This window comes from Loxodonta africana, chromosome 14 (genome assembly GCF_030014295.1).
Source record: "Loxodonta africana isolate mLoxAfr1 chromosome 14, mLoxAfr1.hap2, whole genome shotgun sequence".
Taxonomy (NCBI): domain Eukaryota; kingdom Metazoa; phylum Chordata; class Mammalia; order Proboscidea; family Elephantidae; genus Loxodonta; species Loxodonta africana.
The window spans coordinates 50451502-50476411 of record NC_087355.1 but is presented as its reverse complement, the minus strand read 5'-3'; the positions used below and the strand labels follow the sequence as shown (position 1 = coordinate 50476411).

General features: G+C 37.7%; 1 protein-coding gene across 12 annotated transcripts in view; it reads right to left on the bottom strand.

Annotated features, from left to right (window-relative positions):
• Positions 1–24910, bottom strand: part of VPS13B (vacuolar protein sorting 13 homolog B) — a 916907-nt gene that overhangs the window by 87699 nt on the left and 804298 nt on the right. For 11 of the 12 annotated variants that reach the window (XM_064267936.1, XM_064267938.1, XM_064267934.1 and 8 more), the window contains 3 exons: positions 13986–14167; positions 12379–12728; positions 6622–6783 (listed from right to left, as the gene is read on the bottom strand). In XM_064267936.1, coding sequence (XP_064124006.1) covers positions 6622–6783; positions 12379–12728; positions 13986–14167 — 694 coding nt within the window. Of the gene's footprint in view, positions 1–6621; positions 6784–12378; positions 12729–13985; positions 14168–21662; positions 21751–24910 lie in introns of those variants that run through there. The other variant, XM_064267945.1, reaches the window with a different exon arrangement.

The following is a 24910-nucleotide window of genomic DNA, read 5'->3' as shown; positions in this document are numbered from 1 at the left end:
GAAAGCCACATTTGATCTCTCCAGGTACACAGGTTATCCTTTGTGCTACCACTGCCTCAAGACAGCATTAAAAGTGCTGAGCACAGCATACAAGGGCTCTCCTGGCCTTCACCTACCTTTCTCTGTTACATGTCCACACACGTACTTTACACTGCAGCCAAATTAGTCAACTTCCCCAACATGCCACATTGTTTCATGCCTCTGTGGCTTTCACACATGTTAATCTCTTTACCTAGAACATCGTCCCTCACTTTATTGGCCTAACTCTTATTTACATGTTAAAATTCAAAAGAAATACTCATTCTGCCAGGAAGCCTTGCCAGATTCCCATCCTCATGTCAGACTTGGAAATATTTCCTTTGAGTTCCCATTAAGACCTTGTCCATATCCAGATGCTCTTGATTTTACTTCCTGATTCTCTTGCTTTTCTTCCCTATGGCTAGTGTTTTAATTAAATCACCCATCATTTCTCCCTGTCTTGAACTACTGCAATAATATCCTGATAGATACTGGTCATGTCTATAATAATTTAATTTCTTTTGATTCCTCATTAGACAATAAATTCCTTAGAACTCTGTACATATTTGAGCACTCATAACAGAATACAGTAAGCAACATTTATTGATTAAAAATAAATGGAAGGAAGGGAGAATAAGTAAGTAAGCTAAAGAGATATAATGGCAGGGCTTTATTAAACTAAATAATGGAGGGTTTGTGAGTAGACTGAGTCAGGCCTTGGAGGCCAGAGAATTTGGATATTATTTAGTGACGGGGAGGCTTTGAAGGCTGTTAGACAGTAAGTATAGTGATCCAAGAATGATTTCGGAAAAGTGCTCTAGCTATAGTCTGCAAGATAGATGTGGGGAGGGGGCAAAACACCAACTAAGAGAATAACTGAGAAAAGCATATTGCAATGTGAGAAGTAATAAAGATAACCATTCTTGATATATCATTACAGTTTCAGTTAGCATTTGGAATTCCTTTTAACTTGGATTAAAAAAAATGAATTTTGGTTTTTTTTTTTTTTTACTTCTTTCCACTTTAGTAATCCATGTCCCTTATTAAAAAAGCTAGAAAGTATTTAAAAATGTAAAAAAGTAGAAAAATATCACCTTACCCCACCACTCAGAGGCAACCACTGCTAACATTTGGACATACCTTCTTCCAGTCTATTTTTCTATACATTTGCTGTTATGTTGTTAAAATGATATTATACATACAGAATTTTATATTCTGCTTTTCTAACTTATATATGGTAGCACTTCCTCTTTCTAGGCAAAATTTTAAAGGTTCCATTATAGCTCATCTTATACCAGATTTTGGTTAGCTAAAATTTTTTTTTATTTCCTTAAAGTAAAAAAATTTTTTTTGTTATTACTAATAAAATTCTGATGAACATTTTTGTGTATAAATCTTTGTTTTAATTTGGATTATTTCCTGAGGGTAGATTACTAGTAGGAGATTTACTGGATTAAAGGCTATGATCACTTGAATAGTTTTGATACTTCTTACCAAATTGCTTCCTAGAAAGGTAGTACCAATTCCATTTGCACCTTCAGTGTGTAAGACTGTCTATTCACTTGCCCGCTCTAAACAACCTTTAACTTGCATGCAATGTGCCATGGAGTAGCACAGAAGAACACTGGAACAATTTATCAGCTTGAACAGTCTGGCCAACACAGAATACTTCCTTGCCTCCTAAAAAACCAACCAAACCTGTTGCTGTTGAGTTGATTGCATCTCATAGCGACCCTAGGGGACAGAGTAGAACTGCTCCATAGGATTTCCAAGGAACAGCTGGTAGGTTCGAACTGCCGACCTTTTGGTTAGCAGCCAAACTCTTAACCACTGTGCCACCAGGGCTCCTTGCCTCCCTAAGTTGGCTTTAAAATTTTTAAATTGTGACTGTGGTACCAAGGAATCAGCTCTTTCTCTAGATATATGTGTACACATGCATTATATAAATCGATCTGGAAAGAGTGGTAACTGAATAAGAAGTACAGTCTACTTAAAGCAATTGGCAACTATAAGATGGGCAGATACTCAAAACCTGTTGCTTTCCCTTTAGACAAGAGGGAAAATGATCAGATCTCACTCTAAAATATTTTTACATCCAAAAAATAAACTGGTAAACTTTCTGTCTATACACTGATTAGGCCAAGAACAAGTACAATAAAAATATTTTACTCCTATTTGGTGAATACAGGTGATCGTACGAGTTAAATTTAACCTATTATCTGTCGCTTCTCAATAATTTCTTATATGGTTTACCAAGCTTTCAAGTGATAGGAGATAACATTTAGGTCAGAGAGAAAACAATTTAAAATCAAATCTTTCTTGATTTAAAAAAAAAAATAAAGTAAACATTTCCAACTGATAGACCTTATAGCAAGGTTTAATAAACTAGGGCCCACGGGCTAAATTCAGCATGCTGCTTATTTTTGCACAGCCTTTTTTTTTTTTTTTTTGATGAGCTAAGAACGCTTTTTTATACTTTTAAATGATTGAAAAAAATTAAAAGAAGAATATTTTGTGACATGTGAAAATTATTAGAAACTCACATTTTTATTGTCCATAAATAAAGTTTTATTGGAACACAGCTACGATCATTCATTTACATATTGCCTATAGCTGCTTTTGTGCTATATGGTAGCACTGAGTAGCTGTGACAGAGACTGTAAGGTTCTGAAACCGTAAAATATTTATTATCTGGCCCTTAATAGAAATAGTTTGCCGACCCTTGCCTTAAAGCAATTTAAGATTTATATTTTCATCACTAAATCTGATTTAATGATTGTTTTCCAAGATACTCTGCTGCTCTTCAGAAATAATTCTTACTTTGTTACATTCTGCATTTCAAAAGTTTCCATTTTTCATTAGCTTATGATATTTTCTGTTACATCCATTTTGGAGAAGTATTTTATTATTTTCTATAATTCTGTCAAGAGCCTATTTCTACCCTACTTAATCATTTGGCTACTAAAATTAAGTCAGTGGTAGTTGGAGAAATTCTGCAATTCTGAAAAAACATGCATAATCTAAAATTGTACATGTTCAAGGGTAAAGGTAAGGGTAAATCTTTATACACAAGGTAGAGGCATTCCTATTCCAGTTTAATTAAGCAACACTACTCTCTATTAACCAGAAAGGAAAGTTAACTTGAACAGTCTATACACGAACCCTGCTAGTTGACAGAGGGGTCACTGTATCTCGGTTGAGTAAATTAAACAAAGCATGCTGCTCACATTCTGAAGAAAGATTTCATGGACTCACACTTCCAGTCCCTAGATTTAACTATGCATAATGTGAAGCACTTCTTTGAAGACCAATCTCTTACTGGCTATTGTTCTCATCCAACCTGATCTGCAGTCTAATGAACTGGGATATTTAAGGGCCCTTTGTGGTGGCAGATATGACTCTCTGCAGCTGAATATGTTCAATGATTCCCTAGGAAATAGTTTTGCTCTTCCTTTGTTTGTTTAGGCAAGAAATTATTGTGGGATATCCAGCATTTCAAGTGATTCTGCCTCAGAGCATGTGTTAGAAACTATAAGGAGATGACTTTTCAATTCTAAAAGGTTTTTCAGCTTTGGATTTCTGGAATTGGTTGTGTCCATGTTTCTTCCCATCCCATTGGGACTTATTGTTGTTAGCAACCTCCTGTGTGGTTCTAAAATATCTTGACCTCTTTGAAACCTTTCCAGGTGTCATTGTTACTTTCTTGATCTCTGCAATATAAGCTACATTGTTTAGTGGAGTTAAGTTCTATGAACTTTAGAAATTCTCCCTGAGACTATGAATTGACTAACACCCAAAGTGGCATAAACATGCAGACACAAATGTTCCTAAACCCAAGCCTGCTAGGCAATGCAGGATATGACCTGGAGTCTAGAGAGAGGAACATTTTGCTCAGTTGTGTGTCTATGACTACGTCCAGGTGCAGTTTGAAGCTAAGTGGCTAGTGTTTCTGATCCTCAGATGTAACCTCTCATTAGGACACAGCAGAATTCGCAACTGCGGATGTAAGGAATTCCGTGAAGACCCTCTGGGACCATTAAAACCTCTGGCGTCGGCGGGTCTTAAAACGCACTTACTCCTGCATACGTAGATGTAGTAGAGACACTGTTCTTTACAAATTTGATCTAATATTCAGCCTAAAGAAGATTATAATGACTGCAGCTCATCTTCAAATTTGCATTCAGAGGATACAGTTACAAATTAAAAAAAAAAAAAAAAAAGTTTAACAGATACCTGTCTGAGGTTTTTGGTTTGTCATTGAACAGTTCTTACTGTTTTTGGTAATATAGATGAGGCTTTGCCAGGGTTCATACTTGGACTAAGAATCCCATATTAGCCTAGCTTTAGATGTGGCACACTGTACCAGTGATTTCTCAGCCCTTCCCTTAAAACCTCAAAGCTTGGCTATCCCAGTAGAAAAATCATGCCACCAAAACCTCCAGCAGAGTGAGACAATGCTATAGAAATACTACTATATGGAGAATCAAAAGATATGAGATGTAGTCCCAACTCTACCACTGTGTAACTTAGCATCTCCACTTGTCTCCTGATCTATACTTACACATAACAAATAATACAAACCACACAGGATTGTCATGGAAATAAATGAGCAACAAATACAAAAAGGCTTCAAAAAGTGCAAGAGTATAAATGTGAAGCGTGTGGTGGTGGCAGTAGTCCATTTTTCTCTCCTGCTGATCTCCTCCTCACCTAGAGACTGCTATGTCCACAGGATGAAGACTATTGTTCCCCCACACTTCTGAGTCAGCTATTATTCTGGTCCTCTTCCCATCCTGGCTCTAGTACCTGAGGAATCTTGAGGGTCATGTTAGTCTATGCATCTGAAAATGACTATGAGGGGATTAAGCTTCCACCACTTTGTTTTCTGGAAACCCTGGTGGCGGGCGTAGTGGTTAAGAGCTATGGCTGCTAACCAAAAGGTTGGCAGTCTGAAACCACCAGGTGCTCCGTGGAAACTATGGGGCAGTTCTACTCTGTCCTATAGGGTCACTATGGGTCAGAATCGACTTGAGTACAATGTTTTTTTTTTTTTTTTCCTATTGGCTAGGGCCTGCAGCTTGCTGTGTGTGAATGGGTGAAGTGACTACAGAGTACGGTATACAATTACCCATTATTCCCGCCTTTCAGAGGCTTTTGTCCTGCCACTAATATGTCACTGCTAGGAATGCAATTACCATGGAAATTCTTAGAAGGTCTAAAAGGCTATATACCAAGTGTAAACATGAGTTATCTCTGGGTAGTTGGGATTAGAGAGTTTGTGTTTTTTTTTTTTTTTTGGTGGGAGGTGGTGGTCTATGTATCTGTTATGTTCTCACTTTCTAGTCAATAAGAAAAATAACACAAAAAAACTGAATTTAAGAAAAACAACAAAAATGGTCTTTAACTGTGTTGCAAGGGGCAAACAACTTGAAAACTCTCTAACACGGAAATTTCTCAAGAGGAAAGTTAGAAACACTCAGATTTGCCCTAAAAATCTGAGCATAATATCACGTTATGTGAGAAATCTTTGTGCAAACTTTTATTAAAAAGGATTTATGCAGTTTAACTGTCATGTCAGATTAATTTCAGTTAAATAAATATATTTAAGTATTGCACTGCAATTGCTTTTCCAAAATTTATACCAATAGCGTGGCAATCTGATGAAAAAGCAAGTAAGAAATCAGAATTTAGCTACCGGAAAAAAAAGCAAGGTGGAGCCTGAGGGCACAACATATTCTGAAGCTGGTCTATAGACCAGATGGGAAAACTTGTTCTCTAATCTAATGACTTTCTTTTAATCACAAGCAGACAGTAGTTTCCTTATTATCCAGAGTTTTAGAAGTACATTATTCTTGAGACTACTTCCTAGGATTTCTTCTACTCATTTAAGACCATATCTTTGTATTTAATTCATTCTCATATTATCCCTGCAGGGCACATCCCTCTAATTATTCCCATCTAAAGTGACAGGAAAATGGAATTATACTACTTGCAAAACAGACATCCTTTGGTAGGTCTTTTCTCAGTGCTCTCTTGGGCTTATTTTGCTATTGTGCTCACTTGGTCATAGATTGTGAGCTCCTGCAGGGCAAGGACTGTGACTTACCTGTCTTTGAATCCCACAACCTAGCATGTGCCTGGCGCAGAGCATGTACGCAATAAAAATCTGAATAAATGAATGAATAATAATACCCAACACTTAATGCTGACAGTGTATCAAGCACTGCCTTATATCTATTAACTCTTTTAGTCCTCACAATCCTGTGAAATAGGTACCATCATTATTCCCATTTTACATATAAGAAACCTGAAGTACAGACCTACGTACTTTGGCTCCAGAGTGTAATCTCTTACTCACCACCACACATGACCCAGAAAGCACCCATGATTGCTAAACAGGAAAATGTTTCTTTCCAAGAGAAGCATGGGTACACAGTGCTCCTAGTCTCTAAACTTTTCTGAGCTTCCGTCAGATGCAACTATGCTGTGTGGTTCCTTGGGAGACTTAAAAAAGAAAATAACTGGACACAAGCACACAAGTGCAGAATAAATGAACCCCCAACCTTAACAAATGCTGCGCTTGTAAGGCTGTTTCTCAAATACCTGTGGGGATTTGTGAGAACGCCAGCTGTACTGGTGACTATGGAGACTTGCCAGCAGAATATTTTCGTCAGTATCCACCTGGCCAAACCGCAGTGTCTCCTGTGTGTCATTACAGATCACAAAATGGCTGAAGACCAACTCTTCTACCTCAGGGCATTTGTTCTGAAAGAAAAAGAATAGGAAAGCCAGCATGCATCAGATTAATTGCAAGATGTTTGGCAGCTGTCTGCCCAGTGGCGATTGTTACAACACAGAAACACCGAAAGATCTGTTGTCATTAGCTCTGGTATACAAAGCATTCTATACTTCCAGGATAAGCACAAAAAACACCTTAAAGAGATCTTAAACGTTCCAAGAACGTGTTTTGATTTATACTCATACAAAATAAATCATATACAAAAAAAAAATCATGTATACAGAAAAGTAAAAGAACAATGAGATCCCTTAAACTTTTAACATTTCTTAAAATGAATTAACATGCTACAAAAAAATGCTATACTGGGTAGAGTGCACGTTTTTGAGCAGAGTACTGGAGGCTAGAATTACCATGTTCCTGGCCTTCTAAACTCAACAATCAAGACCAATTACCAAAGCCACAGCTTGTACCATACAGAAAGTAAGGATCATTTAGGTAATACATCCCCAGATCCCTTAAGGGGTGTGTGTGTGTGTGTGTGTGTGTGTCTGTGTGTGTGTGTGTGTCTGTGTGTCTGTGTGTGTCTGTGTGTGTCTGTGTGTCTGTGTGTGTCTGTGTGTCTGTGTCTGTGTGTGTGTGTGTAAATCTCTTCAGAGAGGTATGTAAATAAGCCATGACTTTCCCTCTATTGTTAAGAGGCTGAATACGTAAAACAGATCAACTCTAGAGTCAGCGTAAGCCAACCAAGTTGCATTTTTCAAGAGAAATAATGTTAGTTGAAAACAGTTTTCAGTATCTGTTTCAGCTAATAGTCATCAAGCAGCTAATGTCCTTCATTAATCAGCTAACGATCAGTGAATTAGTAAAACCTACCTGTGTTGATAATGCCTTTCTCAACTCAATGGTACCGCCATTGGTTGTTGTTTTATCAAAGTACTGACAGGATATGTGTGCTTACTTTTATCACTCTGATTAGGTTATGGCTTAAAAAAACAATAAACATGCTTCTAATGACTAAAAAATAAATGATTGACTTTAGAACACAAGAAAAAAAATCCTAATTAGTTGATCAATTTGCAGACAATGGGAGATAACGTACAACTGATAGATGTTCAGTTGTTCTCTATTTCCTAGGTGTGGACCTACATACTGTCAAAACATCATACACCATCATTTGCTGTTTTATTATTTAGGAGTATAGTGATTTAGTGATTATGAGGACTGATGCCAAGGAAGTCCATGAGTAAATGTACCTGGAATCCAGTCTGGACAAGACAAGGCCTAGAACTGAATCTGGAACAGAATTATCTTGGGAAACAGAATCCACCCCTAGTCATTCAGAAGGCACCCAAGAGACAGTACGTACGTATTGCTCATGGCTGCAGTGAAGAGGTCCTAATACACCTCATTCCTCCAGGGGCCCTTGAGGACTTCTAAGCCATCTCTTTATAACCATCTATTCTCACTGAACCTTTCTAATCTCACAGAGCTGAATGCTGCCTGTCAGCCAGATCACTCACCAAAAGACTCCGGTTAAGTTAGACCAAAGCAATTGCAGCCAAAACCAAACCAGTTGCCATTGAGTTGATTGCAACTCATGGCGACCCCATGTGTGTCAGAGTAGAACTCTGCTCCATAGGGTTTTCAGTGGCTGATTTTTCAGATCTCCAGGAGGCCTTTCTTCTGAGGCACCTCTGGGTGGATTTGAACCTCCAACCTTTTGGTTAACAGCCAAGCACATGAACTGTTCGCACCACCCAGGGACTCCAAAGCAGTTATAACTGACAATTATCTACTGTCTACCAAAAAACTCTTCTGTGACTTTTAATCATTTTTAATAATTTTATAATATTTTAAATAATTTTAAAGCTTACTACCATGGGGTTTTAGATGTCCTGCCTGACCTGGCTTCTGCCCACAGTGCCAGCTGCATCTTGAATCACTCTTCATTTGCTCATTAGTTCCAAGCTGTACTAGCCTTTTTCTGTAACCGCAACACGACACTGGCCTCTTTTCAATTCATCCAACATGTCAAACTCCTCCTGCCTCAGTGCTTTTCCTCTGTGTGGACATCTCTTCCTCCACCTCTTTGCTTGACCAACTCCTTTCTACTCAGCTTCTAGGTTCTTCACTTCTGAGATCCCCCCCAGATCAGATTAGCTGCTCCTATTTTATGCTCACATAATACTCTATATTTCACCTTCAGAGCATTTTTCTTTACTGTAACTAATTAATTTGTATGATTATGGGTCTTTAGACTCTGTGCTACATAAGGACAGGAACTATGTTTTATCTGTCCTCACAACTTTTATCTGCAATGCCTACATGATCCTGGCACATCTTATTGTTGAGTAAATTTTTAAAACTATGAATGCAATATATACATTTATGTAGAAAATTAGAAAAAACAGAAAGCTTTAAAAAAAATACCTCTAATTTTACTACTCAGAGATAATGGCTATTAGCATTTTGGTGAATTTTCTTCCAGTCGTTTTTTTCCCTTCTGAGTTTCCTGCCTGTTCCCACTTTATGCTACCCAATTGTATTTTATATATTTATTTATAAACCTTTAATCAAACTGGAATCATAGTGTTTAATTAGTTTTGTATGATGGGATTTTTCCATTTAGCCTTATATAATGAACGTACACAGCTCTCCTTGTAAACAGTTTTCTCTCCTTTACTTCCAAGAGTACAAACATGAACTAAAGGATATGATTACAAACTTCCACTTAGTTAGGTGTCCTGAAATTGAAATTCAGTTTTCATAATGAATTGGGATCAGTCTGCTGGTAACACAGAGGTTAAGTCACCAGATGGGGCTTGAGAAGAAAAAAAAAATCCTATTACTTTTCTCATCTCTAAAAACTGACCTTTAATTAATGATGAGGGCTTTAGGAAAAAACGTAAATTAAAGAACACAAGAGGTTGTTTACATTTTTCTAAAGAATACTCAAAGTCCTCAGGGAACTGTTTCTTTATTGCTCCTTCATCTGTGGAGTTCATTATCACTGCAGTAAGCTTAAACATTTCTTGGAATGTTTTAAATTCTAGAATATTATAAAAAGTTCATATGCATTTTATATGACATCATATAGGCTGAACCTCAGAATGCTCAGTCAGATTTGTAATTAAAAGATGGCTTATCTATATCTAAGATATGTGGTGTAGTATTGTACCAAAACCAAACACAGTACCATCAAGTCGATTCCAAGTCAGAGTGACCCTATGGTTATTTGCAATTAAACAAGGATATTGTTTTGGTGTAAGATAGGACACATGAGCGTAACCTCGATCAAAAATGATCTCCTTTAAGTGCTATTTTGTTCAAATCTGGGAATGTGACATAGAAATATAAAGCAAATTGCAAGTGGCATTTTGGGTCCTTAATCTGGTTTCACAAAACATTTGTCATTTAAAAAAGAGGGAAAAAAATCTATGGCTAGAGAAATCAGACACCAATGAAGGCTTCTGTTAATCTTGAACTCATGACCTAAAGGTGGAAGGCCAAATTGTTCCATGCTTCAACTGTCTGGTCCATCCATACCGGGTAAAAAGACTTGTTTCAGATATGAATCTGATACAAACTATTTGGAGAACTTAAACAACTTTTCCTACTTATTAAATTCACCTCTTTCATTGGCAACAATTACACTGTATATGAGCACTGCACACACAATAAAATCCAAGCTTGGGAAACTAAACTTCCCCTCTAAAAGGGATAAACCACATTCAGAATATCTTAGAAACAATGAATTTAATAATGCTTTATAAGCCCATTTCAATGTCAAATGTCCTATAATTTGAAAGTAGTGCATTTTTGTATTTACTTTAGAATACATAGGGTTAGATGCCTACCACATTAAAACTTGGTGGCAAGTACCCTTGACATGGGAGGAAACAAGAAAATTACAGCAACAATTACAGAAGTATATCCTCTTGAGGCTCATGTTAACATTGCCAAATCCCTGTATAAATCAGAACCAACTATTCATAGAATGTACCTGTCAGCAATATGCTATGTGACATATGGCTCTACTTAATCAAATATACAATTCCATTTTTAAAAAAACTCAGAATATTCCTTCAAGGCATTGTGTTAGCCAGTCAGTCATTCACACTCTGATGTGGTTTAAAACATTTAAATATTTATGTACCATATTTTATTTATATGTATAGCTGTGTCTAAGAGAATATTTTTGCCCTGGGAGAAAACTGATATTTCTGAAGGCCATTTTGCAGTAGTTGCTACACATGAGTCCTCTTATAATGGTTCTGATACCAAGGCAAAAACGTACAGGGTTTAAATGCTCTATCAATGACTCTTTTATATTTTCTGGACTTGCTTTTTATTAAGTCAATTGTTCAAAATATGACAAAAAACAGAAACTGGAGCCATGGAGGGTTTTTTCACATCGCTATTTGAACCAGCTGCAAAGATTTAGATCACACTAGCTCTTATTTTACGCATGTCCTTTGCAACAAGAAAACCATGGAATGCCCTTAAAAAAGAATTTTAAAATACAAAACAGATGTGTTATCTTCTTTCCCTTTGCTATTGCACTGCCATGTTAGGTAATTAATTCCTTAGTCTTGTAAAGGTCTTCATGCATATAAAGAAAACAGTTTACTCCTCTAAAAATTCTTAAGTTAGGGAATTAAAGCTCCTGCACACCCCTCATCCCGCGGGAGATCAGTGTGGGATGAAGGACCATTTCTCTTGGGAAGCCAGCTCCACACAAGTGCACGTAGCATGTAAATGTGGAGAAATGTCTCCACTTAAATAACAATACAAACTTAATGGAAATACATTATTATACTGAAAATCAGTAATGGAAGCAGAAGTGATTTGTTCTTAAATTGCTGAACATAATATTGTCCAAACATTCTGCAAAATTGTTTTCATGCTGGTGGAAGCAGGCAGGCTCCCCATTTCAAACATGGCATTCAGCATAGACTTATATTTCATCCCCCTGTTGGGTCACTATGAGTCGGAATCGACTCGATGGCAATGGGTTGGGTCTTTTCGGTACAGCTAATTTCTGATAAGAGATGAGAAGTGAAAAATTATTAAAGTAAAATTTATATGATCCAAAAATTCTGTTATCCAAAGCCTTTTAGTGAATCAAAAAGGCATAATGATAATAGAAGGAAAGACTAAGACTGTGTTATACTCACATATTTTATGTTTTTTTGTTGTTATGTTTGAAAAGATGGAATGCTCATATCAGAAAGACTCATACAGGTTCTTCATTTCTGCAGTGGACACTTAGACAATTTAATACATCGCTAAGTTGAAGCTTTGACAAGCTAAAGCCACAATACTTGGAAAAAATTTCTGGGAATGTGTTACTTTCCACACAGATGTGGTACATTAGTCACGAAAATGTGGGCATGATCTCCTATGCACGTGTAGAGAACCCACAATCTCCAAAGTTTTAAAAAAATAACATGAGTCCCTTTGCCAAAACAGAGAAGGGTCCAAATATTATGGTGCCCATCAAATCCTTCATTCTCTTACATTTTGGTTTGCAGTTAACTTATTATTAGAAGTGATAACATATGGTACCTAATAAAAGATCATACATGGCCAAACTGCAAACTGTTCTGGAATGCACTCACCTGTTGCCAAGCTTGTATCGCAGTGCTTAGAGAATGAACTACATGTTGTCCAAAGTTAACAAATATAGAGTCAACTACCATGGTGCAGTCAAGTAGCTTTTCTATTGCATCACTGGAAATGGAAATTTGTCCAAAGATGCTGAAGGGTTTCACCACACTTTGCATTGTAACATTTCTGCACTCTAGGAGTTTACAGTCTGCTTGGGCTGAGAACTGGATCTCCTGACAGATAGAACTATCAGTCCACTGTCGAAGGTACATGTGTGGTTCTCTGAAGGAAATAATCATGTATTCTAGTTCTGATGGCACATTTTTATCGGAAATGAAAGGCTGTAGGTATTGTGGTGGAGCTATTGAGAAAACAAAAAAAAAAGAAACGGCAATTAAGATGAGCTTTTTTTTTATACTTAATGGACAAAAAAGAGTGAGGTGACATTCAAATTATTCACTTTTTTTGTTACTGAATCCAGCATTTAGTGTTTAATAAGTTTAAACATCCTCTTGAAGACATTACAATCTTTAAATTACCATTTGATATTTGCAAACAAAACTGTTTTGCTCAATATATGTTGTCCAACAGTTATATTCACACTTACAGACAAAAATTTTGTCATAGAAGATGACAAATAACATGAAGAGAAGGTAAATATCTCAGAACAATTTATAGCTCTGCTCTGTATCTACCAACCAAATCTCAAAAACAAAAACATGTCTCAAAGAGTTAGAAAAAAGAAGGTTAAACTCCATTTTTGCTGAAAAGGCAAGATGCTTAACAGCAGCTGTGTTTGGTTTTAATCTGATATTTTTCCTTTTTCCATTACGTGTAGGCCGAGAATCTAATACTTGGAATCAAAAGTATTAACTCCAAAAGATTTGGTACAGAATACAATGTTTTAGCAAAAATTATTCAATTAACATTAGCAAAATTTATAAAAGGTTACTTCTGGTGTATGGGAAAATTTAATCTTCCTCTCAAATTTGTAAAACTGCTAGTTCTTTAAATTATTTGGGAATTTGCCCATCTTTTACAGAAGTTATACATGCTTTTTAAATCAGGGAATATCAGGTACTTTTGGAATATATTTATCATTACTGTAATGGCTCAGGAAATTGAACAAAAACAGGTGTATTTCTTTCAAAAAGATCATAGTTGGAATAATGTAAGATCTGTAATTTTTAAAAAATTTCCTTGAAAATTCTCATTAGGAGGCTGCAAAGACTTAGTACATTTCTAACATGTCAGCTCAATACCACCAGTGACTTACATAATAGGTTCATAAGCTGGTTCAAAACTGAGGGTACATTTCCTGTGCCAAGCTGACTTCAGAACAACTCTGTCAATGCTCACTGTTCATGGAAAATAAATGCCACCTTTAAAAATTTCCACCACTATGTGGATAGCGGTCAGTGGGGAAAGAGCTTTGGGTGAAAGAGGGGATTAACAATCATAGCACTTTGAAACATCGTTAATCCTATAATATACAGAATGAAAGCTCTTCCAAGCTGTTATAATTCCTGAACATGAATTATCTGGGCAAAAATTGATGAAAACACTCAAGACAAAACAGCAAATATTAAGAGGATATTATTTTGATGCTAAAGAGTACCTGTGCCTAGTTGATCAAGGTGATGACAAAGACGGAACTCCAGGTGAGCAAATTGGAAGGAAATGCCAAGAGATGGAACAAACCATGGAGTAAAACAGGAGTCGACTCTAGTACAGGCAGCCAGGGCTGTTGGAGTTACGAGTGGGTCACAGATGCTTTGAGAGCCAGATTCACTTGCAGAGCTATGGAAAATAATAAAAGAAGGTCAATAACTTAAATTTCCCAATATCATATAAGTGAAATGTCTTTTTATTAAAAAAAAAACCCGTTGCCATTGAGTCAATTCCAACTCATAGTGACCCTACAGGACACAATAGAACTGCCTGGGGTTTTCAAGGAGTGGCTCATGAATTTGAACTATACCAAGTCGACTTTAGAATAACTCTGTCAATGCTCACTGCTCATGGAAAACAAACGCCACCTTTAAAAATTTCCACCACTACATGGATGGCTACCTTTTTGGCAAGCTGCTGTAGCTCGTAGTAGCTCTTAACCACTGCACCACCAGTGCTATGGAAAATAAGTAATAAAAAAAAGTTCAGTAACTTAAATTTCCTAATATCATATAAGTGAAATTTTTTTAATAAGGGTTTTTTTTTTTTTTTAAATAGCACCCTAAATCCTATAGTTAGTAGGTCATCATCAAATCTTCTGTATTTATTAATATAATCTAGTTGTTTTTAAAAATTAATGTCACATGTTGATTATTCCCTGTGAATTGTTGGCAGAAAACTTTCAAATGATTCTTCAACTCCCAGGCTATGTTGACCTACCTCCAACCCAATTTTCTTCTATTTTCATTTCACATCACCTGTGGACTATTTGTTTTCACATTAGTTTAAGACGAATAAAATTCAGAGTATGGCTCTGCTGCTCAAAAAACCCAATACCATAAACGTTTCCCATTTTTTCTTCACTTCTCCAGATTATCCACCCCCATACTTCCATATGAGTCAGTCAATATTCTTCATTGAACACCCACTGAATGCTACACTAGGTGCCATAAAAGACGTGACCAGTGCATGGGTCCTGTCTTCATTTGCCCATTATTTTAACACCTTTTCATACCAGTGTGAAGGCATTTATAGGAGGGAAGAAATTCATATATGTGGCTGCTGGCGTGTACAAGAAACATACTACCTAGACTGCATTAGTGCTAGTAGAAGCATGAGAACTGGGCATTGGAAGGGGTAAGGTACATTCTGTTAACTGCAGACCACTGAACAGATGTTGCTCTTTCTCTCCTCAGTGTCCCCCCCACCATATCTGAAATTTTCTCTGCAGCTATATAGCCTGGCTCCCAAATTCATGAGGCGCCTAGAGAACAAACATGATGTGAGTATCCTAGGGAGATGTATGATGGATGAAACTACAGAAATAAATCCTTGGTTTCCAAAGAACTCACAGTCTTAACTGGTGATACACAATATGCAGACATTTAGGAACATTACAAGACAGCAGAATGATCACTCAGGAATAGGGAAGTCAGAGGTGTTGCCAGAGTTGAAACACAAGAGGAATTTACAATGGCATGAGGTCAATCACAAGATTCTCAGAGGTCTGAATCATCAGCTGGATTTTGAAAAAGGTTGTAAAAAAGGCTGGTGAAAATGAAAACTAGGAGCATCCCAACAAATTTAAGGTGTGTTTAACCTCAAGGAGTTTACAGTGCAGTTATGCAATGACATTTACTGCAATATTGGTAAATCTCCAGCACAAACAAGAAAACACATACTCAGAGATACTAGGTTACTAACTAAATGCTATGCCCCAAAATGCAACTAAGGGCATTATTAAAACATCAATAAATGGACATGCTAACCCAATTAAATTTCTAGAAATTTGTCTGTGCAAGTAAAAGATTTCCTTGGCAAGGTAAAACTAAAACTTGTATTTATTCAGAAGGAGCAAAATATACTTGTTGTACATGTTTCACCCGTCTGAACTCTCTTCCCTCATAAGACTTTAAGAAGTTGTTAGAAATAAGAGTACAATGTTAGTCAAAAAATTATTAAAAATTCAGGAGAGAGTTCTGTGAGATCAGCTTTAAAACAGTGAATGCGGAATTTGAGGTGTTTATCTGAAGCATTTTTTTGGCCAACTGCAATTTTCGACACCGTGAGATTTACAAGATTTACTTTGCTGTCTCTTGAGAGTAGCAGAAACTGTAATTGATAGGTTGCTAAAACATCATGAATAGGTATTTACCAAAATATATGGCTAGAAAGAGATACTTTTAGCATATATTTCTAAATCATAAAATCACGTTCAAGGGGCCAGCAATACTATTTTAAACTTGAAATTTGGACTAAAATGGTTACTAGGATAATTTATTTCAAAAAATAATTTTTTTTAATTTAAAAATTGGAGTTGTATCAAAACTAAACATTTCTTAAATACAAATATAATCTGGATACATTCTGAATCAGAAAAATTACAGTTTTTCTCTTAAATTAATTTGATCATCATTAAAAATTATATACTATAACAAGAGCATATACGTGTTAACGTTTTACACAAGGATTAAGAAGATCTTAGTGTAACAGAGCTGTTGTTGTTGCTAGGTGCCGTTCAGTTGGTTCTGACTCATAGTGACTCTGTGTACTAGAGCTAAAAGGACATAAATGTGAGAGTGGTGATCCTGTTGGTGACAGTTACACAGCTACATTTATAGCAACTTCCTTAATTAGATACAAAAATTGACTGTGATCTGACCCAGATTATCAAAAGGAAAAACATAATTTATGAAATGTGTAGTAGGCAGAAACAGAAAAGTGAAAACAAAAAACAAATTCAAAACCTATAGTATTTATACTTTAACACTTCAGCTTTTCCCAAAACATTGTTAAAACATCAAATTCATGGCCAATGACAGCGTTCAAAGAATTCTATGGTGTTTCTTACTTTTAAACATACTGAAGAATGGCTCTTAGATAGTCGCAGCCTCTCAGACAGTAACAAACAGAACTCGAGATTCAGCAGTTAGTTTAAATGTTCATAAACTCAGATGCAAACCCAAATTTCTAAAATCTACAAAATTGTGGTGGGTAACAGTGGAAAACAGATAATAGTTGAGAGTATGGCAGGAGCTTTACATATCTATATCTTAATTTTATCAGCTATCCTGGGTGACCTGTAAAAGAGGTATCAATTCTTTAAATAAGGAGTGTTTTAGTAGGTCGGCATCTACACCGATACTCTGAATCACTCTTAATGGCACTGCAGGAGCCTGGCATAACATCTAAAGATTCATCCCCTGAATGTAATACTAGGGTGAACGCCTACAGCACTGTAGCTAACCAGGAATGATCTGACGTGATCGATAAAGCCCAGAGCTTCTCTGTGGAACCCTTTGTAGTAACACAAGTTTTCTAGGATAGAGTCCCTGGGTGGTGAAAAAGTTATTGCTCTGCTACTAATCAGAAGGCTGGAGGTTCAAGTGCACCCAGAGGTACGTTGAAAGAAAGGCATGGCGATCTACTTCCAAAAAATCAGTCACTGAAAACCCTATGGAGCACAGTTCTACTCTGACACACATGGCGTCCCCACGCATCGAAATTGACTCAATGGCAACTGGTTGGTTAAAATGGTGTGATGGGCTACCGCTAGATGGGACCGCGTAGGGCTTAGTTGAACACCCTGAGTTCCTCATTCAGGCTTCAAAAAAAAAAAAGCCCGAAGAACCTCAACCAGTCCTCCTGGTGACCTGTCACTGAGATGTCACTGACAGGGCGGAGAGGGCTGGAAGGACCTAGGCTGCCATTTTCCCTCTGCTGGGAGCATTCTGAGAGTCCTGGATGCCAGTGCCGCTGCGCCAACCGGATGACGATGATGTCACCATAGAGACTGCACGCCAATCCCGGCAGATCATGTTCTTGAACACACCCGGAGGAGGAGCCCCCTACTCTGTTTTACTCCCCGTATAAACCCTGTCCTCTGTCGACTGGAGAGCCACCTTGGTGACTGGAGTCCTGGTGTGCTCCTTTGCTTGGCCAACCAAGTAAGTTTTCTTCCTTTGCTTTCACCCAACCCATGTCTTAGTGTTCTGTGGAGCGAGGCCTGGAGACCTGGTAACAGTGCCTGAATATCATGGAGATTAACCAGAGAATGACTGTGATGAGAGAGCCTAGATTAAAATGCTTACACTGCTATCATTTATTATAATCTTGGGCAAATTACTTAATCTGGCTAAATCTCAGTTTTCTTATCGGTAAAACGAGGATAGTAATTGGTCCTACTTTTGAGTATTAATGAGATTCTACATACAAACTGCTTAGCAGAATGTCTAGTACTCAATACTAGAAAAAATATATCCTTTATTTTTCTCCCTTCTCTCTTTTATGGCGCATTAGGTGAAAGTTTACAGCTCAAGTTAATTTCTCATTCAAAAATTTATACATTTTGTTTTGTGGCACTGGTTGGAATTCCCACAATATGACAGGTTCCCTGTGTTCATTCATCCAGTTCCTGTCCCTTCCTGCCTTCTTGTCCTGCTTTTGGACAGGAGCTGCCCATCTGTTGTTGTATATTTGATTAGACTAAAAGGCATGTTCCTCACGTGTTCCTTTTTTTTTTTTTTCCTTGCTGACAAAACAGGGTATGTCATTGGTTACTTAATAAAACATTAAATATAAATGATTACCTTTAGCTCCCTAAAAGGAACCTCACAATATCTCATTGGCATTTATCTCCAGGTGGTATTGCCTCTCAAAATTAGTACCCATAAACTCTCTTCTGCCTACTGCAAAAACACTGCTCTGTCCATCCTGGCAGAGTGCTAGATGGATGAGAGAGGCAAAGGAGGGTGTGTGTGTCTACTGCACACATGTTCTTCTCTCTACACCTTAGTCATTGTTTTTCAAGTGTTTAACCCTAACCAAAAATGAGAAATACACCCAGTATTCACAGTGTACACATATAAAACTGGGGAAAAAAAAAAGCAGTATACACATGTTAAGTGCCATTGAGTTGGTTCCGACTCATAGCGATCCTGGATAAAGCAAACAAAATACTGCCAATTGTTGCTATGTTTGAACCCATTGTTGTAGCCGCAATGTCAATCCATCTTGTTGAGGGTCTTCCTCTTTATCAATGCCCCTCTACTTTATCAAGCATGATGTCCTTCTGCAGGGACTGGTCCCCTCTGATAACATGCCCAAAGTACATAAGATGAAGTCTTGCCATCCTCCCTTCTAAGGAGCATTGTGGCTGTACTTCTTCCAAAACAGATTTGTTCGTTCTTCTGACAGTCCATGGTATTTTCAATATTCTTCACCAACATCATAATTCAAACACATCAATTCTTCCTCAGTCGTCTTTAATCATTATCCAGCTTTCACATGCATATGAAAAAAAAAAAATATGAGGCCACTGAAAATACCATAGCTTGACTGTGTATTCCTTTCATCTTCTTTTGATGCTTCCTGTGTTCAGTATTTTGCCCATGTCAGTTCCATTTCACAGCGACTGAGTGTATAAGAGAACAAAACACTGCTTGGTCCTGCGCCACCCTCACAATGGTTGCTATGCGAGAGCCCACTGTTGCACCCACTGTGTCAGTCCATCTTGTCCTTCCAACCTGAGGGGGCTCATCTTCCAGCACAATATCAGACAATGTTCCACTGCTATTATAAAAATTGAAAGTTTTGTCCATAAAATTCTTCAATATTTCATCTTGAGGCTTGAATTTTTTTCTTCGGTTCTTTCAGCTTGAGAAATTCTGAGTGTGTTCCACCCTTCTGGTTTTCTAACTATAGGTCTTTGCACATTTCATTATAATACTTTATCTTCTTGAGCCGCGCGTTGAAATCTTCTGTTCATCTCTTTTACTTCATCATTTCTTCCATTCACTTTAACTATTTTATGTTCAACAGCAAGTTTCAGAATCTCTTCTGACATCCACTTTGATCTTTTCTTTCTTTCCTGTCTTTTTAATGACCTTTTGCTTTCTTCATGCATGATGTCCTTCATACCGTCCCACAACTTGTCTGATCTTTGGTCATTAGTGTTCAATGTGTGAAATCCATTCTCGAGATGGTCTCTCAATTCAGGTGAAATATGCTCAAGGCCATACTTTGGCTATTGTGGACTTACTTTAATTGTCTTCAGCTTCAACCTGAACTTGCATACGAGCAACTGATGGTCTGTTCTGCAGTCAGTCCCTGGTCTTGTTCTGGCTGATACTGAGCTTCTCCATTGTCTGTTTCCACAGAGGCAATCTGATTCCTGTGGATTTCATCTAGCGAGGTCCACATGTATAGTCGCCATTTACGTTGTTGAAAAAAGGTGTCTGGAATGAGTAAGTTATTGGTCTTGCAGAATTCTATCATGTGAATTCCTGTGTTGTTTCTATCACCAAGGCCATATTTTCCAACTACTGATCCTTCTTTGTTTCCAACTTTTGCATTCCAACCACTGGTAATTATCAATGCATCTTGATTGCATGTTTGATGAATTTCAGATTGCAGAAGTTGGTAAAAATCTTCAATTTCTTCATCTTTGGCATTAGTGGTTAATATGTAAATTTGAATAGTCATATTAACTGGTCTTCCTTGAAGGTGTATGGATATTATATTGTCACTGACAGTGTTGTACTTTAGAATTGATTCTGAAATGTTCTTTTTGACAATGAATCTGATGCCATTCCTATTCAATTTGTCATTCCTGGCACAGTAGACCATGATTGCCCAATTCAAAATGGCCGATACTAGTCCACGTCAGGAAACGCTGGTGGTGTAGTGGTTAACAGCTATGGCTGCTAACCAAAAGGTATGCAGTTCGAATCCACCAGGTGCTTCTTGGAAACCCTATGGGGCAGTTCTACTCTGTCGCTATGAGTTGGAATCAACCATGGGTGACTCTGCTGGTATTTGAAATACTGTTGGCATAGCGTCCAGCATCACAGGAACACACAAGCCACCACAGTACTACAAACCGATAGACAAGTGGTGGCGTACACACATTAAAAAAAAAGGTTTCCTGAAAACATGCCAAACTCTAATATTTCTATTTTACTTAAAAAAAAAAAAAAAAAAAAAATTGGTTGCTACTCACTAAATTGTTTTCATGACCCACTAATGGTTGCAATCTGTGCTTTGAAAAACAGCCTTAAAGGGCCCTCAGATAAAGTGCTCCTTTAAATCTGACTTGAAAACCACTACCACCATGATAACAAAAAAAGGTTCAGAGATTCTCAAGGTTCAAAGAATAAGCAGTATGACACTGAGACCTAGTTATTACCTTCAGCCTAGAACTTTAGATGAGACCTGGGGAACACTGAGTAGTTTGGGGAACATGTATGAGGAGAAAGACTACTTGGCAAAAGACCAGCTCTCTGGAGGGATTCTTATATAGATTTCAACTATCAACAAAAAGGAAATAGCAAAAGCCTTCAAGGACAATTTGGAAAAAAATACAAATATTCCTTCCACTAGGGAAGAGAAAACTCAGATTTAATACCAGGAAAAAATAATACAATATTCTCGGTACACCCTGAATTATATTATCATATGACTAGAAACACAGGTGGCAAAGCAGTTCCAAATGTCAAGATTTATGTCTAAATGGCTTATGAAATTCAAAGGATTAAAAAAATGTTACACAACAAATCTAGATGCATCTAAAAGTACAGATCCAAGCAAAAAATGGAGGGGAACACTATTTGGAGGCCATAGTCACCTTGTGGTAGGAGAGAGCTCAACAGGCAGGGAGAAGAAATTATTCAGGGACATGATCATCAACTCTTGTTCTCTGATGTCTTCAATGTCTATAAATGTGAACAATCAAGGCTTTGAGAAATAAAAGCAGCTCCTCTCCATGCAAACAAACAAAGCTGTGGATCACTGTCTCAAAGGTTACTAAATATGAGTGAACATACTTCTTTTATGGGATCTTGGGCAAATGTACAAGAATTTTTTTTCTTTTGCTGGCATATCCAAAGATGAAAGAACTCCAAAAAACTCACCAGAGTTTCAGTTTGCATCACGTGAGGACAGAGCCACACACCCTTAAGTCTCTTCTCTTTCCAGGATGCCTTCTCCCATGAATAAGCATTTTGGGGGTGGGGATAAAAACTGTTATAAGGAATCTGCTCTCACATATTTTAATGGACAACAAACCTCCAAAGACCTGGCACAAGTGAACAGAGTTCAGCAACTAAGTTACCTGGATATAAATATATCAAGATCTGTACAGTTATTGTGTTACATGATACATGCCTTTATACTGTCAAAGTAAGTACTTTTGTAGTTACCCAGTTGGGGGTGAGGATAAGAAGAGGCAAGAAAGTAGAAAGTTGTTCTGATCCATCAGAAGACACCTGACTGATATCAAACCCAGGAAACCGGGCAGTGTGGCCCAAAGCCTAAGAGGAGAGCTCACCACTGTTTCCTTTTGTCCCTCCCAGGGCCAGTCACTGGGTAAGAACTGCAAATTACAAATGAAGTATGTGCTGGATGCCTTTGTTTGCTCTCTAGACCCACCTTCTCCCTTCCCCCACTCTTCTCTCCCCCTAGAAGCTGGCCTTTGTGGACTACACCAACAAGCTACTTTGTCCTTTGGCTTATTCTTGGGTTTAGCCAGTGGGAGGTATCCACAAGAGATTAGAAGGCAAGAGGATACTGAGGTAAAGGTACATATTCCTCTGGCTCCTTCTTGGTCAGCTCTCTGTAAAATGGCTGTATCCTTGTCAAAAGCAGCTACAGATACCCCTCTGAGTTAGAATTCCTTCAGGCATAGGACTGGGATGGTTCACCACTGTTCCTACCCCCCAGGTTGCTGCACCATCCTTTAACCTTGCCTATTGTTTTTTTTTTTTTTTTTATTGTTGTTGTTTTATTGTTGTTAGTGGCCATTGAGTGCCCTGACTCATGCGGACCCTGTGCACAACAAGAACAGACCGTAAGGCTTTCATTGGCTGATTTTCAGAAGTAAATTGCCAGGCCTTTCTTCTTAGTCCATCTTCGTCTGGAAGCTCTGTTGAAACCTGTTCAGCATCACAGCAACATACGAGCCCCATGGAGAGATGAGTGGTGGCTGCACTTGAGGTACAATGACTGGAAATTTGAACCAGGGTCCCCTGCATGGAAAGCAAGAATTCTACCACCGAACCACCACTGCCCTCTTAACCCTATTACACTAAGTTGTAACTACTGTTTACTTGTCTGCGTCCCTTCATCGTTCCTGTTCTCAGGACAGGAACAATGTCAATTGTGTGCATTTTGTGTCCCCAGTATCTACCGTTGTATATGATGCAGTGTGAATAAAGGGGAAATATATTCAGGGATTTGGGGAATGAAAGGTATGTATTTAAACATGAAGAAAAGGAAAATATTTTAGGGAATGTCCTTTGGGATAAATAAGTCCTTTGATGCTAATAACTATTAGAAAAAGTAACACCCACTGAACTTAAATTTCCTCTCTCAAAAAAAGAAATGACTGATTTTTGATGTCAGTGTTACCACAGTTCTCCCATATCAAAGCTAGAAATGCGTTAATTCTTTTCAATTTCTGATCCTCCTACATACTTTGCCAGTTTTTTTCCTAATTCACAATTGTTTGTTTGTCTGAAGTAGATCTGGAGTTCTCCCTATTCAATTTATCTTTTTTTTTAAGCATCAGTGATGTTGTTGTTAGGCGTCTTTGAGTCAGTCTGACTCACAGCTTGCCTACGTACAACCGAATGAAAACACTGCCTGGTTCTGCGTCATCTTTACAATCGTTGTTATGCTTGAGTCCATTGTCGCAGGCAGTGAGCCAATCGATCTCCTTGAGGGTCTTCCTCTTTTTTGCTGACCCTATTCTTTACCAAGCATGAATGTCCTTCTCAAGGGACTGGTCTCTCCTGATAAAGTACATGAGAGCATGTACTCTCAGTACATGAGACAAAGTCTTGCCACCCTTGCTTCTAAGGAGGATTCTAGCTGTACCTCTTCCAAGACAGATTTGTTTGTTCTGGCAGTTCGTGGTATATTCAATGCTGTTTGCAAACACCGTAATTCAAAGGCATCACTTCTTAGGTCTTCTTATTCATTGTTTAGTTTTCACAAACATATTAGGCAACTGAAAATGTCGTGGCTTGGGTCAGGTATACCTTAGACCCCAAAGTGACATCTTTGTTTTTTTAACACTTTTTTAAATCCTTTTGCAGCAGATTTGTCCAGTGTACTACATCGTTTGATATCTTGATTGTTGCTTCCATGACCGTTGGTAGTGGATTCAAATAAAATGAAATCCTCGACAACTTCGATATTTTGTCCATCTATCATGATGTTGCTTATTGTCCAGTTAGGAGTATTTTTGTTTTCTTTATGTTGAGGTGTAATCCATACTGAAGGCTGTGGTCTTTGATCTTCATCAGTAAGTGCTTCAGGTCCTTCTCACTTTCAGTAAGTAAGGCTGTGTCATCTGCACATTGTGGATTGTTAATGAGTCTTCCTCCAAACCTGATGCCCCATTCTTCTTCATATAGTCCAGCTTCTTGGATTATATGCTCAGCATACAGATTGAATAGGTATCGTGAAAAGATATAACCCTAATGCACACCTTTCCTGATTTTCAATGAAGCAGTATCTCCTTGTTATATTCGAACAACTGCCTCTTGGTTTATGGACAGGTTCCTCATGAGTGCAATTAAGTGTTCTGGAATTCCCATTCTTTTCAATGTTATTCATAATTTGTTATGATCCACAGAGTTGAATGCCTTTGCGTAGTCAATAAGACACAGGTAAATATCTTTCTGGTACTCTCTGCTCTCAGCCAAGATTCATCTGAGAAGAGCAATGATATCCTTCATTCCACAACCTCTTCCGAATCAGGCTGGAACTTCTGGCAGTTCCCTGCCAATGTAATGCTGCAACTTCTTTTGAATGACCTTCAGCAAAATTTTACTTTTGTGTGATATTAATAATATTGTTCAATAATTTCTG